The sequence below is a fragment of the Telmatherina bonti genome, assembly GCF_933228915.1.
Source record: "Telmatherina bonti genome assembly, chromosome: 2".
NCBI classification, from domain to species: domain Eukaryota; kingdom Metazoa; phylum Chordata; class Actinopteri; order Atheriniformes; family Telmatherinidae; genus Telmatherina; species Telmatherina bonti.
This window is the reverse complement of record NC_136620.1, coordinates 25,771,492-25,786,895: the sequence shown is the minus strand read 5'-3', so window position 1 is coordinate 25,786,895 and position 15,404 is coordinate 25,771,492. Positions and strand designations below refer to the sequence as shown.

The 15,404-nt window shown below is 37.6% G+C and overlaps 2 protein-coding genes across 2 annotated transcripts; one reads left to right on the top strand and one right to left on the bottom strand.

Annotated features, from left to right (window-relative positions):
- Positions 1-872: 872 nt before the first annotated feature.
- Positions 873-4,490, top strand: LOC306766031 (ankyrin repeat and SOCS box protein 13-like; the record flags this gene model as incomplete). Its single annotated transcript, XM_079253607.1, has 6 exons — positions 873-933; positions 2,321-2,520; positions 2,618-2,768; positions 3,595-3,729; positions 4,060-4,251; positions 4,342-4,490. Exons 1-6 carry the CDS (start codon positions 891-893, stop codon positions 4,488-4,490), a joined length of 870 nt encoding a protein of 289 aa, XP_079109733.1. The 5' UTR covers positions 873-890.
- A 5,261-nt stretch (positions 4,491-9,751) lies between these two features.
- On the bottom strand, positions 9,752-14,833 carry LOC306768677 (neuroepithelial cell-transforming gene 1 protein-like; the record flags this gene model as incomplete). The annotated part of the gene is made up of 11 exons (XM_079257092.1): positions 9,752-10,083; positions 11,721-11,907; positions 12,014-12,184; positions 12,339-12,596; positions 12,681-12,757; positions 12,864-12,960; positions 13,065-13,127; positions 13,227-13,394; positions 13,487-13,594; positions 14,561-14,620; positions 14,744-14,833. 11 exons carry the CDS (start codon positions 14,831-14,833, stop codon positions 9,752-9,754), a joined length of 1,611 nt encoding a protein of 536 aa, XP_079113218.1.
- Positions 14,834-15,404: the final 571 nt, after the last annotated feature.

The following is a 15,404-nucleotide window of genomic DNA, read 5'->3' as shown; positions in this document are numbered from 1 at the left end:
CATGTGCTATGGCAGTACTACTGTGAAGGACCACAAACTCCTGCAGAGAGTGGTAAAGACTGCCACAAAGATCACCAGGATCCCTCAACTCTGTCTGTGGAGCATTTACCAATGCAGAGTCCACAGGAAAGCTGCCTCCATCATCAAAGACCCCACCCACCACCAACATGGGATATTCACACTCCTACCTACAGGCTGGAAATATAAAAGTGTGAAATGCAGGACTACTAGACTTAAGAACACTTATTACCCTGCTGCTATCAGATTCCTGAACAGCCGAGTGCTTCCCAACAAACAGCTGAGCAGTTGAATAATGGACAATCCAGTAATACTTTCTGTTTACATACCGTTCCACATGTATCTGCTGGAATGTTTACACTTTGTTTACACACCATACCAACCATTTTGCACAACTAAGACTGCACATTTCTGCAAATATGTACATAAAACATAGATTATATTTTTCATAGTGTACATTCTTTAAAGATTGTTATTCCGTTGTAGTTTGCATGCTTCTCCTTATCTTTTAATTATTAATCTATTTTCTTTTTCTTTTTATATCTCCTGCTTTTTATGATCTTGGCTTCCAGTGTCAGCAGCAAAGTAAGAATTTCGTTGTACTGGGAACATTTTTCTAACTGTGCATATAACAAAAAAAGCTTTGAATCTTGAATCTGAGCTCCCACAGGGCTGTCAACTACATTTCCCAGAATCCCACACCATTGTTTATATGGGCTGGCCATCAGCTGCTCTCACTGGCGATTCTACACCGGTTGTCCGGTGTGATTTGTAATAATGCAGCCATTACATTCTTTATTCTTTCGCTTCAAAATGAATTACATGTTTGGCTAAATCAATGTTGTAAACGAAGAGGAAATCGGGATCATGAAATGGAGATCACTCGGACCAGGCCGTCCTTGTATGGAGAAATCGGTAAGTAGCTTAGTTGGTGACTAACCTAAGACTACAGTTTATAAAAGGAGTCAGCGAATGACTGGATATGGCTGTTAGATAAAGCTCTTAGTTACTTCAAACTTCATTTCATGTAGACCATATTTTTAATAAAGTTTGAGGGCTAGCAAGGTCAGCCTAAAAGTAGTTGTGTTAATTCGAGAGCATGATAGCAAGCTGTAAGCTTGTTAGTGGGTCGAGCAGGCTCTGGAAGTCCATGTTACGGCTTTATGTTACAAAACATCAAGTCTATGGGTAAATAAGAAAGCAGCTTGTCATACATTCCATTAAAATATATACAGATATATGTATATTTATATTACACGACTACAATGGCTAAGAACTAAGTGTGCATGCCCACTCCTCGGGTGCATTTTAAGTTCAGGTTCAAGTTCAAGTACCTTTATTTAAAGCTGCAGGTAGATTTGTTTTGCATGTGATATGACATCGAGTTTATCGCGCGGGTCACAGGACAAGAAGCAAAACAAACACACATTTACACAATGACACAACATGCTAAGAGAACAAAAAGCAGAAATATAAAGTGCTGAAAGTTCCAGCAGTGATGGTAAGGGTGAGGTACCAAGTTAGACACCATATAGTATCAGGCTTTGAAATGAATATTTTAGATCTTATGGCTCCCATCCTCCTGTTTTCTTGCTTTGTGTGTGTGTAAGGCGACAGCATCTCATATATTACCTACAGAAATAGGGTCTATAAAACACTTTTTTCTTTAAACCTTTATAAATACATATATTCATAGGTTATTATTCATAATAGATTTAGGTATGTTCCTTTTATAGTGGCCAACCTCCATAACACCAGAGGTGGAGTTTCATAAAACAAGAAACAAAAGAAGTCATTTCTAACCTCTAGCCTATAAATATATATATATATATATATATATATATATATATATATATATATATATATATATATATATATATATATATATATATATGTATATATATATATATATATATATATATATATATATATATATATATATATATATATATATATATATATATGTGTATGTGTATATATATATATGTGTATATATATATGGTAAACAGCCTCCATAGTCTATCAACTGAGCAGATATTGGATTTGTAAGCTTGTGACCAAAATTGCCATCTGGGAGTAAATTCTGCAGCAAACCTTTAAGCGAGAACTTCATAGCTAAAATGCTGCTAGTGGGAGGACCAGGTGATGCCTGAAAAAGTTAAATGAATCATTTTTCAAGTTTTGCTTGAAATTATATTGCAGTGTGTCTTTATTTCTATTTTAGAATTAACAAAAAGGAAAAAAAGTTACGTATCATCATGATAAGATGGACTCAGGTTTGTTTTTCTTGACATACCTGCAGCTCATGGCCTTGGATTCTGGACAGACCGGTCAGCAGTGCACGAGGCTGCCGCTCAGGGAAGAGCCCTCCAGCTGCAGCAACTGATTGAGGGAGGTGCAGCAGTTAACATTGTGGCTGTGGACTCCATCACCCCCCTGCATGAGGCATGTATACAGGGTCAAACCCAATGTGTCAGACTGCTGCTGGATGCTGGTGCACAGGTCAGAGGGTGTCATTGTGTTTATAATAGAATTTAGTCATCTTGTTTGTTTTCTATCTTTTTTCCTTCTGATCAGCTTATGCATGAACCTTGTACAGGTGGATGCTCGTAACATTGACGGCAGCACTCCGCTGTGTGATGCCTGCGCAGCCGGTAGCCTGGAATGTGTGAAGCTACTGTTGGAATATGGAGCTACTGTCAACCCTCCACTTTTCACTTTCTCTCCACTTCATGAAGCTTGCATGGGAGGTACGCCTTATTGTGCACAGTGTTTTTATATGTGTTTTTAAATATTATCATCAAAATATTCTTTCATCTGGAAGTAATTTTTTAATGGATTTTTATGACTGTTTCATAAACAAAATGTTGAGCATAAAAAACCTGGCTTAAGCAGTTCCCCAAAACACTATGTAACTTAGTCGTACACTTAAAGCAACGCTACTAAACTTTGTAAGATTTTACACGGTGACGCTAACAAAAGTTAATTCAATAGTCATCTTGCATCCTGTCTCTTATATGATCTCTCTCTAACTAGTTAAGCCCCATTTCCACCAACTGGTCCAGCTAAGTTTAGGATCGATTGGTACAAGTTTATTTCTGTTTTCAGAAGCAAAAACTGGGAAAAGTGCCAAGGTGATTATCTGACCAATCTTACTTTTTTGAGACCCCTCTGTTGGGGTCCCAATTTTATCAGTCACGCCTAAATGAGTGGCACTTGACCCATACCGTGCATCTCGGCACCTAGAACAAAGTGGCAGTCATATTTGTGTCTGTCTCTGTAAGGTTGTCATGATTGAACAGAGACCAGTGTTGTCTTTGGAGAGAAAGTCCATTTTTTGTTACATTTTTTTCAAGTGCCAAATAAAGACCACATGAGCTATAACACTGAAAAAGAAAAAATGGGACTTTTCTTTCCATTTTTTTTTATGGGTCAGGCCTTAAAAAGTTACCATGGCTGGATAAAAGGACACAGGCAGGAATTACTTTTTTTGATATTCAGAAAACAGAGTATTATTTGTTTGTCGCATAGAATGGAACTATAAAAGTATGTAAAGTTAACTTTTCTTTCGAACAGGTAACTCAGCTTGTGTTCAGCTAATGATTGATCGAGGAGCTTTTATGGAAGCTCATGACTGCCACTACGGGACACCACTTCATGTGGCTTGTGCCAGGCAACATTACGACTGCGCCAAAGTTCTCCTCATTGCAGGTGAGTCAAGAGTTATCTGCTGTACATAAAGGCTTAATAAAATTTCCATAACTTATAAATATATCTGGGCAAGGACATTGGCATGGATTAATTATTTTAGGGCAAAAACCAAGACAGAGAAATTGAATGAAAGCTGTTGGAGAGTAAGCGATTGGAGATAAGAAGACCCCATGAGGTTTTGGAGTGCTCTTGTTTGTCACGGTCAAATTAGGTTTTCAGTTTTTGTTGCACACATACTCTTTGGATTTATCAAATAACTAGCACTCTTTGATATTTCAACATGTTAAATAGTTAACAATGAGTACATACATCTTGTCTTTCTTTCCAAAGGCGCAGATGTGAATGCTGCCAAGCTTCATGAGACGGCTCTTCATCATGCAGCTAAAACAAAGAATATAGATCTTATAGAGCTTCTTGTGGAGTTTGGGGGGAATGTCTTTGCTAGAGACAATCTCAACAAAAAACCCATCCACTACACCACTGTGGGATCTCCGTCTTACCTTTGCCTTGAGTTCTATGAGAGTAAGTCTGTTCACTTTAAGTGCACATCCTCGCACTTTTATTGTGTAATAACACCAGTAAACGATAACTTGTGCTTTTTTTTATTCTTAGATACTCCTCTTAGTCTGCAGCAGCTCAGCAGAGTGACTTTGAGGAGGACTCTTGGCACTAGAGCCTGTGATGTTGTCACCAAGCTGGGTTTGCCCAAGTGTATCGTAAGCTTTCTCTCCTACATACCACCTCCTGTTTTTGAAATTTAATCATTTTTTGGGAAACATGAGTGCAGCTCTTTGAAGGTTAAATGCTGTCCAGAGCTGCTGCTGTCATTTGTTCTTCACAAAATTATATGGCAGACTGTTTTAGTTGTTGCAAGGTGTATAAATATGTCATCTAGACGGGTAAACCTAAATGGCTTCATTTGTGTGTTAACTTAAAGGTGTTTTTTTTGCATTAGCAAACAGGATGAGTCATTTATTTTTATTTTGCTGCTTGGCAGGTTCACTTTGTGGAGACGTGAGATTAAATAAGTTTCTGTTGAAGGCCATGCAAAGCAACTATAATCCTTCACAAGTAATTATCTCTGTTTTAACTGGCTTAGCCATTTTTTTTTAGCACCATGTGGGTGCACAAACTTGTTTTATTGCCCTTGTTTGCACTTTATAAAAATGACAAAGTCTCTCCTTTCTAAAAAAAAAATATTAGTAAATGAAGTTTCATGGTTCTCACACATTTCCCAAAACTGGTTTAAACTGTGTTGAGATTTGGTTCGTCAGAGTAACGGAACACACCTTGCTGGGTGAGTAGGGCCTTGGAAACACCACTTCCCTTTTCACATCACTTTAAGCAATTTTAGTCATCTTTTTAATATTTGCTGCTGTGTGAGACTTGAAACCAACTCATTTTGTGTGAAAGTTAAGTTTAATTTTAGATACAATGCTTACTAATCCTGAACAAGCTTATGATTTGAATTCTACAATTGTGTCACTGTATGTACTTGTAAATATTCTTGAACTATTTATTTCAATGTAAATTTGTAAATAATCCAGATAAATAATCTACCTCTATTAAGTTTGTGTAAATAAATAAACCACAACTAGATCATATAAAAACAAATTTGTATTTTGTTTTTGAACTTCATTGCAAAACTAATGACACATCATGTTTTCTTCTCAGGGAAATATTAATTAAAAGGACTGCACTTATTAAAGCAACTTTTATCCCACATATTTTCCCACATGGATTCAAAACTGCATTGCTACATTCAAAGGAAGTCTAGCTGATTGGGTGCCTTTTTATGATGCACAGAAAAGCATCATAAAGGTACATACAGGGTACAGGGGATGTGAATGGTGCTCCCTCACCATGATGTAGACCTTTTTTTTTTTTTATAAGTTTTTTAATTTAACAGAAACCTCCAGGACCTCTTTTGAAAGACATCTGAACTTAGTTTCTATTAAATCAAGCCGTTCTTAGCAGGCTAGACAATGAAAATGAGTGCAATCACCAATAACTCTGAATTATATTGTGCTTTTAAATGCAACAAGAACTGCAACAATATTCAGAAAAACACTGGGTGCTTTGAACACTTAGGTAACTTTTAGTATTGTAGAAAAACAGTTATGTAAGCGTTACTTTTTAAATATACAACACTGTTTTATATGGGATTATGGGCTATGGTTGAAATTTATGCAGTTGCTGGCAGGATTGTAATCCCTTAAAAAAACCACAATAGTTTCTTTTCCTTGCAGTCAGACTTTGTCTCAATGTTGCGTGTGATAAAAATGAGATATTTAGAATACAACCCTGATTCCAGTGGTGTTTGGACATTGTGTAAAATACAAATAAAAACAGAACATAACAATTTGCAAATCTTTTTTTTTTTTTTTTTTTTTTACCCTATTTTCAATTTAACACCCTACAAAGACCAGATTTTTCATGTTCAAACTGATAAACTTTTTTTTTTTTGGTTTTTAGCAAATATTCACAATTTTATAAATTGGATGCCAACAAAACATTCCAAAAAAGCTGGGACAAGGACATGTCTACCACGATGTTACCTCACCTTTCCTTTTAACAACACTCAATAAGCATTTGGGAACATCAGAAACTAGTTGTTGGAAACTTTGAAAGTGTAATTCTTTCATGTCTTTTATGTTCTTGCATCATGTACAACTTCAGTTGGTTGACAGTCTGGGATTTCCATTGTCATATTTTACCCTTTATTATGCACCCCACATTTTTAGTGGGAGAAGGGTCTTGATTGCAGGCAGACCAGTCTACTAGCTAGTAGCTTTTACAACTAAGACATGCTGTTGTAATATGCAGAATGTGGCTTGGCATTGTCTTGCTGAAATAAGCAGTAACACACCCCGTACCATCACACATGCTAGCTTTTGAACTTTGTGCTGATTATCTGGAGAGTCTTTTCCTCTTTGACGTTGAGGACCCGACATCCATGATTTCCAAGAACAATTTGAATTGTGAACTCATTAGACAATGGCATGCTTATTTCAGTTCGCACCAGTCCATCTTAGACTAGCTTGGGTCAAGAGAAGCCAGACTGATAGGGTGATGTTGATAAATGGCAATTGGTTTGCATGGTCAAGTTTTAATTAGCACTTGTAGATGAAATGACAAACTGTGTTTACTGACGATGGGTTTTTATAGTTTACCTGAGCTGACATGGTAATATCATTTACAGAGTGATGTTGATTTTTAATGCAGTGCTGCGTGAAAGATTGAAGGTCACAAGCAGTTAATGATGGTTTTCAGCTTTGCCACAGACATGCAGAGATTCCTCCAGATTCAACAGATTTTTTGACAATATTATGATCTATAGATGATTAAATCCCTAAATTCCTTGTAATTGAACATAGAGAAACATTGTTACTGTTGTACTATTTGCTCACACTCGCAGTGATGAACCCCACCCCATCCTTGCTAGTCAGAGCATTTCAGGGATGCTCCTTTTGTACCCAATCATGACACTTGCCTATTTCAATTAACTTTTTCAACTATGGGATGTTCTAAACAGGTTTTTTTTTTTTTTAGCATTTCTAAACTTTTTCAGTGTTTTATTGTCTCTGTCCCTGCTTTTCAGGACATGTTGCAGGAATTGTATTTAAAATGTGTGAACATTTGCAAAAAAACACAACTAGGTTTATCAGTTGCCATTTGCAGCCTACTCTGTTCAATATAAGTTAAAAAAGCAATTTCAAAATGTATAGTTTTTATTAACATTTTACACAATGTCTTAACTCTTTTGGATTTGGGCTTTTTAAGATGATAAAAAAAAGAAAAGTATTCATCATCACCACACTTGTAAAAGCACACAGACTACCTGTATAGAGCAGGCAAAAAAATTCCAGAGATTAGATAGAAACAACTGCGGTCACTATTTGAACTGGTTTTGAGACCCACCCACCTTATGAATGGATGATGTATGCAGTTATTTTTCCAGGGTTGCACAGGCACAAGCATGAACATGACAAGCTGCTGCAGAGTCTGAAAACTGTGAAGCAAGACTTTGATACTTGGTGTGACATGCATGAAAAATGTTCATCTACTGACAATCTTTCTCATAGCGGATTTAAGAGGCTGTGCCTTAAGCACTGAAGATGACTGAAGACTCTGACACTGTTCATCCAGATGTTATGGTCAATCCATCATGATAATCTTTAAAAGTATTATAAAGAAAGTTGTTCTCATAAGGGTTGTTCATTTAATTACAGTGGTCATTTAGAACCAGACACTTTCTCTGGTGTTCTCTTCACTTGCCCAGCTTGTCATCTGATCCTACCTCAGCCACACCTGTGTGACCTGAAGAAAACTGCAGTTAAAGGTGCTGTGAGCAGCTGTTGACTAATAAAACCAGCTATGTCAAACTGCATGTGCACACAAGGGCAGCAGCAAACTGCACATCTAGCATTGTGATGCTGATTTGTGAGGAAACTATTAATACGGATGTGGAGAAGCGACTTGTGTTGGTGACACGTCATCATCCAAAAATAATGCAGATCCAGCTGCTGAAACTGTGGAAAGTCTTCCTTTTTATAAGTGTTATGTGAATGGTTTTGGTAAAGTTTTAATGGCAATATTGGTCTTAGATAAGTTTGTTACAACAGCGAAGGGAAAGAGGCTTGTTCAGAAATTGAATCCAAACATCTGCTTGGAGAATCATTTTCTTTTATCTGACCAGGAAGGAATAAAGAGGAAGCCATTTTGATGTCTGATCTTTGACCCCCTCTCAGAACTATGTTAAAAAATGTCTTACTTCAGTTTCACTTGCTTCCTAAAGGCTTTAATGAAATTCAGTTTTTTAATATTTTAATTTGGTCAGTTTACGACACATTATTTTATATGGTTATGTCAAGTATGATTCAGCATGTGTCCTTCAGGTTTTGGAAGGTGGATGATCAATTTTACAGTGGAAACAAATCCAAACAGACATGCTCAACTGATATTCAGCAGTTATTTGCCTACATGTAAATCTTTTTGTAGTTATGTAAAATATAGTCTGCAGATGCAAATTTTCCCATAACCTCTAGCATTGAACATGCCTCTCAGGAATATAGAAAAGAAAAAAAAATGGCCTGATTGGTGAGATATCTGACCAAGCTCTTCTCAGCAAAGAATCATTGGTTATAACCTTCACTAGGTCCAAGACAATATCCCAAATGTGTGGAATCCTTTTTAGACTTTACCACCTTTTGTAATGTTGAGCTAAAAAGTGAAACTACTAAATAAATTTTATTTATCAAAAGAAAGAACAAATGTCTGCTTTTCTTCAACCTCTGTTTGCTTTATAGATGTTACAGCATACTGTTCAACGGCTCTATCAACAGGACAAGGAAGTAGCAGATGGTTCAAAGTACATTCTGGATAATAACAGAGTGTTGAAATAAAGAGAAAAAGGGGAAAAAAGAAGAGCCAGTAAAACTCAGTACTAAGAGTACAAAACTTGTTTTACTCTCCACTCAGATTTCCACTAATTACATTTACAGTCATTTAATCCAGTTTTCCAAGGAAAGACATTGTAATAATAGTTTAGCAGTAGTCAGTCCTCTCACTTATGTTTTGTTCACTATCTTGTATCGGATTTCAAACATGTTCAGTCTGGTGTCTGAAAAACCTGCTTCCTGTTAACAGCACAGATGTTGCAATATTTCAGTTAGCTGGTCCCTTACTTTCACACAGATAATAAAAATTAACTTTACACATTTTACTGAGTTTAAAAACACCACCCATTGAATAAAAAAGAGCTGCAGTTGGTGTAAAGTTTTTTTTATTTAAAAGTACACAAAGTCTTAATTCCACACATATTTAGTGCCACATAACACTTCTTTGTAAACTAATGACACATTTTAAAGATGATGGACGGAAGTGATTGTGAAACCTTTTCAGTGCAGCTAGAAAAGGCAGCAGATAAGAGCAGCTGCTGTAAAATTTTTGACAGACAAACATGATCAAACAGGACACAAGCTAAGGATGTGTCTGTCTGACAAGAACCCTGATTCTAAATCTACACTCCAGTTTCCTTCCTCCTTTGTGATCCTTGTAACTTCTGGTCCAGTCTGGTTTTGGAGAGAGTCTGACGCCTGAGTTTATGGCCAGAGGCAGGTGGACAATTTTCGTCTCTCTCTTCATCACAGATGTTGGCTGACATAGCAGGGGAGCGGCTTTTTACCCTTTTGGATTCCCCTTGTTGAGCTTTGACTGGATCCCCCTGCTGTTGAACTATGGCGGTGCGCAGACAGTTGAGCCACTGCTGCTTGTGGTAGACATCACTGACATGCAGGGTGTGGGACTGGCCATGTGATGGATCCATGGAGCTCACACGGAAGACATTCTTGGCTAAAAACACGTAGAAAGCAAAGGAATATACAAAATAATTTGAAAGTTTAGACTGCATAATATAGGAACGTCTGTTTTTGTAATCTTTCTGAGAAAAAAAGCAAATTATTCAAGGTAATAGCAAAGAGCCAAGGTTTAATCCAAAAGTATCCTGAATCCCATACTCTCTGCAGAATTAGGTGTATATTCTTTATATATGATATTATATTGCAAATCTACCATCAGCAGATTTTCTCATATTGATTGGCGCACAACAAACCTCATCTGACTCAGCCGATCTACTTTAGAGTATCCAGTGTCTCTGATTTAAATGCCTAAACTTGACTAGCAATGCAGCAAACAGCAGAGGAAATCAGAAATTAGGAAGTGAACATGAAGACAAGAGCATATAAATTCTCTATACAAACCTCATCTCAATTTCACTGACCAACATCATGTTATTAAAAAGTTATTTAAACAACACGGCTGTAGCTCAGGAGAAAGGGCAGTCAGCTTGCAACTGGAAAGTTGAGAAATCAATTCCAGGCTTCCCCTGACTATGTGCTGAAGTATCCTTGAGCAAGACACTAAACCCCAAGTTGTCCCCCGATGTGCCTATCCGGCTATGAGTGTGTATGTAAGTCACTTTGGATAAAAGCGTCTGCTAAATGACTGCAGAATAGAATAGAATAACAAAATGAAAATGTGACTATAGCAGTACATAAGAAAAGTTGGGAAATAGAAAAAAATGTTAAATTGATGGCAGGTGTGGGTGTCAGGATTGGGTAAATAAAAAAAGGATATTTAAAAAAAAAAAAAAAAATCATCACACTGGTAAAAAGCAATGGCTTTAGCAAAATAATCACTGTTTAACACAAATGAGCTCTGAGCACTAAGATGGGACTGCATTAGAAACCACTATGTCTAAAAAAATCTATATAAACTGAACTATTTTAAACACAAACGAAATCACACATAAAAAGGTGCGAAAGTCACGATCTATGGTGTTTGTATGTGAAAGAACAACTGATGCAGAGGAGCATATTCAGATTTTGTGAAAGACAAGCAACTGTGAAGGAAATGTCTTCTTCTGATGTCTATGAATATTTCAGCAAGACAATACTGGACCTCATTTACAAGTGTAACTTCATAAACACTGTGTGTGGGCCTGACCTGCCTTCCTACAGTCCAGATCTGTCTTCTTTTGGAAATGTATGGAGCAACATGAAACTTAAGACAATTAAAAACTGTTGAGCATCTAAAATATTGTAATCTGGAAGAATAAATGCAAACTGCAGGTTATTGTTCTTTAAATTTATTCAGTTTTAAAATAGACAGAGAAAAGTCTTAGAGTTCAAGGTGATGGCTGGACAAACTAATCCTATGACAACAGTGTGAATTCTGACAGGCTTCAAATTAATATCGCACTTCACTTAACTCACTAGCACTAGAAAAACACCTCTTTTTTCTATCTGATTTCATACTAAAAGTAAAAAAAAAAAAAAACCTTGTAAATGGTAGTGGGACCATGTAAAGCTGCTGTGACAGAGACAAGATGCTTCTGAATTTCAGAAAAATTGTAAGTAATGTTGAGTTAAGCTGTGCAAAGCAATAGAAGACCATCATTAGTCACCTGGTGGGAGTGTTGTTTCACTCACCTTTCTCTCCGTTAGTGAAGGCCCCCCTGAATGAGCCCCCCATGCGGATCTCTCCATCCTGCAGGTCTTCCAGAGCTAGGTCACGCACTGGGATTGGCTGTCGATACACCTGGAAGCAGCTCTTGTCGTTTCGTGTCACTGGTCTGGTCAGAACCAGCAGCTCAGAGAAGAGGAACACATGCAGCCTCTGAAACATGTTAATGGAGAATTAAACACAGGTAAAAAAAAAAAACATCATGTGGCTAAAAGATTTACTGCATGAGGATGGTGATGAGGAGAATCCTGATACTTACTGAACCGCTTTTGGTCCGCAGCTCACCATGACATAACAAGGTCTTACACTTATCTATGAGAGGGTCCCGCTGCTTTTCATCCAGGAACTCAAGTTTGTCAATGTAATACTGGCACTCAGACTCGCCTTTTCTAACGTTGATGTCAGACAGAATCTCCTGGATTATAGTGATCTGGACAGTGAGAGAAAGCCTGTTTGGCACAGCACCAACAACTACATAAGAAATAAAATGTGCTTTGAAATCAAAGTGAGTTACTTTTGCCTATTGTTACAGCTAACAGCCAGTTACTACATGAATTGTATGAAGTTCAGTGCATGCAACATACAGCTCTCTCCAGGCTGGTAACATCAGGGTGATCAGAAGGAGTGTGCCTGAGGATCTCTCGCAGCAGCAGCGGGTATTTCACCAGGCGTGAGCGTGGAATGTCCAGGAAGCTCCATAGATCCAATTTCCTGCTGAAGGGTGATTCCAGACAGCGCTGCAGGAAGTCCTGAACCCGCTTGTCCTGCTTTTTCTGGTCCAGCAGAGCTTTGGCTGCAAGTTGGTTGCTGCAGTAGTTTTTGTAAGCATTCAAACCAGGTAGCTGAGAAGACAAGGTAACGTATGCATAGATTTTAGCCTATATGCATTTAGGCATCTTTACTAATGATAAGGGTTCAGTACATACCCAGTCTATCACTATCTGTCCAATCTGAGCTACAGTTCCATCAGGGCCAGTTCCTTCTGTCAGCTTTATCAGTAACTCTGCAGACAAAACTAACTTTATCAGACACAATGGCTAGAGGTAAACAGGACTTTTTAAAAAAAAAAAAAAAAAAAAAAAAGGCAGACAGTAATAGTGGCAGCTCACCCTCATGCAGAGGAATATAAGCATCAAGGTCACCAAAGATTTGAGATAGTTCCTCCTCAGTTATGATGGAGAGCTTTAGCATTGGATCATGGTATGCCTAAATGTTTAAAGTGCAATGGAGTAAACAATAAGGAAGTTGATAAAGAAAGGATAAATGCTTGATTAGTTTTTTTTTCTATATTTGAATAAAAATTTTGAAACCTTTCGTGCAAGTTGAAGATCCTCAATGAGATCCTGCTCTCCCCTGTAAAGTTCATAAATTGCCTGAAAGATAGATGTAAAAAAAAAAACAAAACAAGAGAAGTTACTCTTTTGGTTCACTTCAGATGCTGCTCTTGACTTTTTAAAGACTGAATCACAAACCTCTTGGCGCTTGATTTCTTTGGTAGAGAAGGTGCTCTTCTGATGGACGTCCAGCATCTCTGACCACAGCATGCTGTTCCTGCGTTTAGTCGGGGTTGGACCTGAAGCCTTGCTGCCAGCTTTGAGAGTCATCCCTGGTGACTTGGTATCACCACGTAATGACATTGACTAAGAAAAATATGTAAAATTATATCTGTACGTTGAAAACAAAACAAAAATTCTTATCCATTTGCAAAGTTTAACACTGGTTTGATGTTTACCTGCATGGTCTGGCCGAAGCGCCGCACCGCTCCATTCTTTGAAGGAGATATCAGGTTGACGAGGGATGAAACTTTGGCCAGTGGTCGCACACGCTTGTTACTGGGCTCCTGTAAAGTAGAATAAACTTTATTTAGCTAAACTCTCCTAAATTATACTGTCAAACGTGATTTGAACATTACTTTCCTACAAAGATCAAAATTATTCAACCCTCTCCTTACATTATTACATTATTTAACACCCAAACAGACACACACACACACACACAAAAGCCTTGATACATCTAATTCAGAGAACACTTCCATAATCTGCAGGATCTTATAATGTTGACTGGAACTGTAGTGGATAGAGTTACGCTGAATAAGTTGAGAACAATAATGGATAACAGAAAACACCCTCTCCACGGATTCCTGAAGGAGCAAAGGAGCAATCGCAGCCGCCGACATCTCTCACCCCAAAGATGTAGTGGCCTATGTTGTTTTTATTGTGATTTAACCTATATCTGTCTGCTCAATTATTTCTTGATTTATTTTTAATAACATACCAGTGAGAAGTGGAAGAGTGAGTGCTTTTATTGAGCCACCAGACAATTTGAATTTCCCTTTAAAGTTCTATCTATCTATCCATCTATCTATCCATCGATCCATCCATCTATGTTATTATACAAACAGTATTAATAATAAAGAACTGCTGTCTAACTGAGCAACGAACAGTGAAGCTAACTTTTAGTAAAGTTTTTGTCTTTTGCATGGAAGTGTTACAAGTTGAAATCGTATAGGAATTTAATAAAACACGCTCACAACTGCACTGAATTGAAACCTGAATTACTGCACAGGAGAGTGGGATCATTCTCCTGAATAATGTTGCAGGGATTTTCTGTCGGCATATTTCCCTCCCACAGACAGTGGTTCAGCCAGTCGAAGAGATAGCAGGATTATCCTGAGCTCATAACACATGAGAACATTTGCGGCTGTCTGTGGTGAGAACCTGAGTCATGCAAAGGGATTAAAATTTACTGTGAGGATACGTCCAAGGGTGCTCAAGAGACCTGCAACATACAGAAAAGTGTGTCTCACCTTGAGGTCAAAACTGGACAGACTGACAGTGTCGTCCTCCTTCTCTTTGCGCTTTCTTTTCTGCAGCAACATAAAAAAAAATCTGTGTCAAAAAACCATGATAAATATTCACACATATACAGTCTATATGTGATGCTCGCAGCTCAAAAAGACTCTGCTGCTCTCCACGGCACAGTTACTTACTAGACTGAAGTCCCATGGAGTTCCTGGAGTGAGGAACGTAAAGGAGCTGCCTCTTTGAAGTGGAGGTCTACAAAAAATGAGAGAAATCATTCTTTGGTTGTGCACAATGAAAAGAAAAACACATGACTCAACATAATCACAAACTGGCATCTTCTGTTATACAGCTAATCTAATAACAATGGCAAGTTACATTTAGAAGAAAGCTGAAGATACACTATTAGGACAGTTTGCCAGAGCTGACAGCAGTAACGGTAATATCATTCCTATTTTTGGAGCATTTCTCTCCCAATTATATCCCATAATTTTTCAATTATGACAGATGAACTGGGGAGTCAGAGAGATTTAAATATTTCTTTCCACATAAGGAGCTGCACTGCTCTCTCAAACAGCAGCAACAAAAAAGGCAATTATATTGACGAAACAATGAAGATTCAGTGTCATGACACCCAACGGCTACTGTCAAGGCCAGCCACAGTCACATTTACACAATCTCATACTTGTGCTCATCACATGAGGGCATGAGTACAAACTGAACTGAAAATGTAACACATAAATATCAGGCAACTTTTTTTCAGGCATATAATGTATGATATGGATTATACAAATATATAAATAAATATATTGGTCATTCCTGTCAATTTCTGTTGTGTAAATATATAAA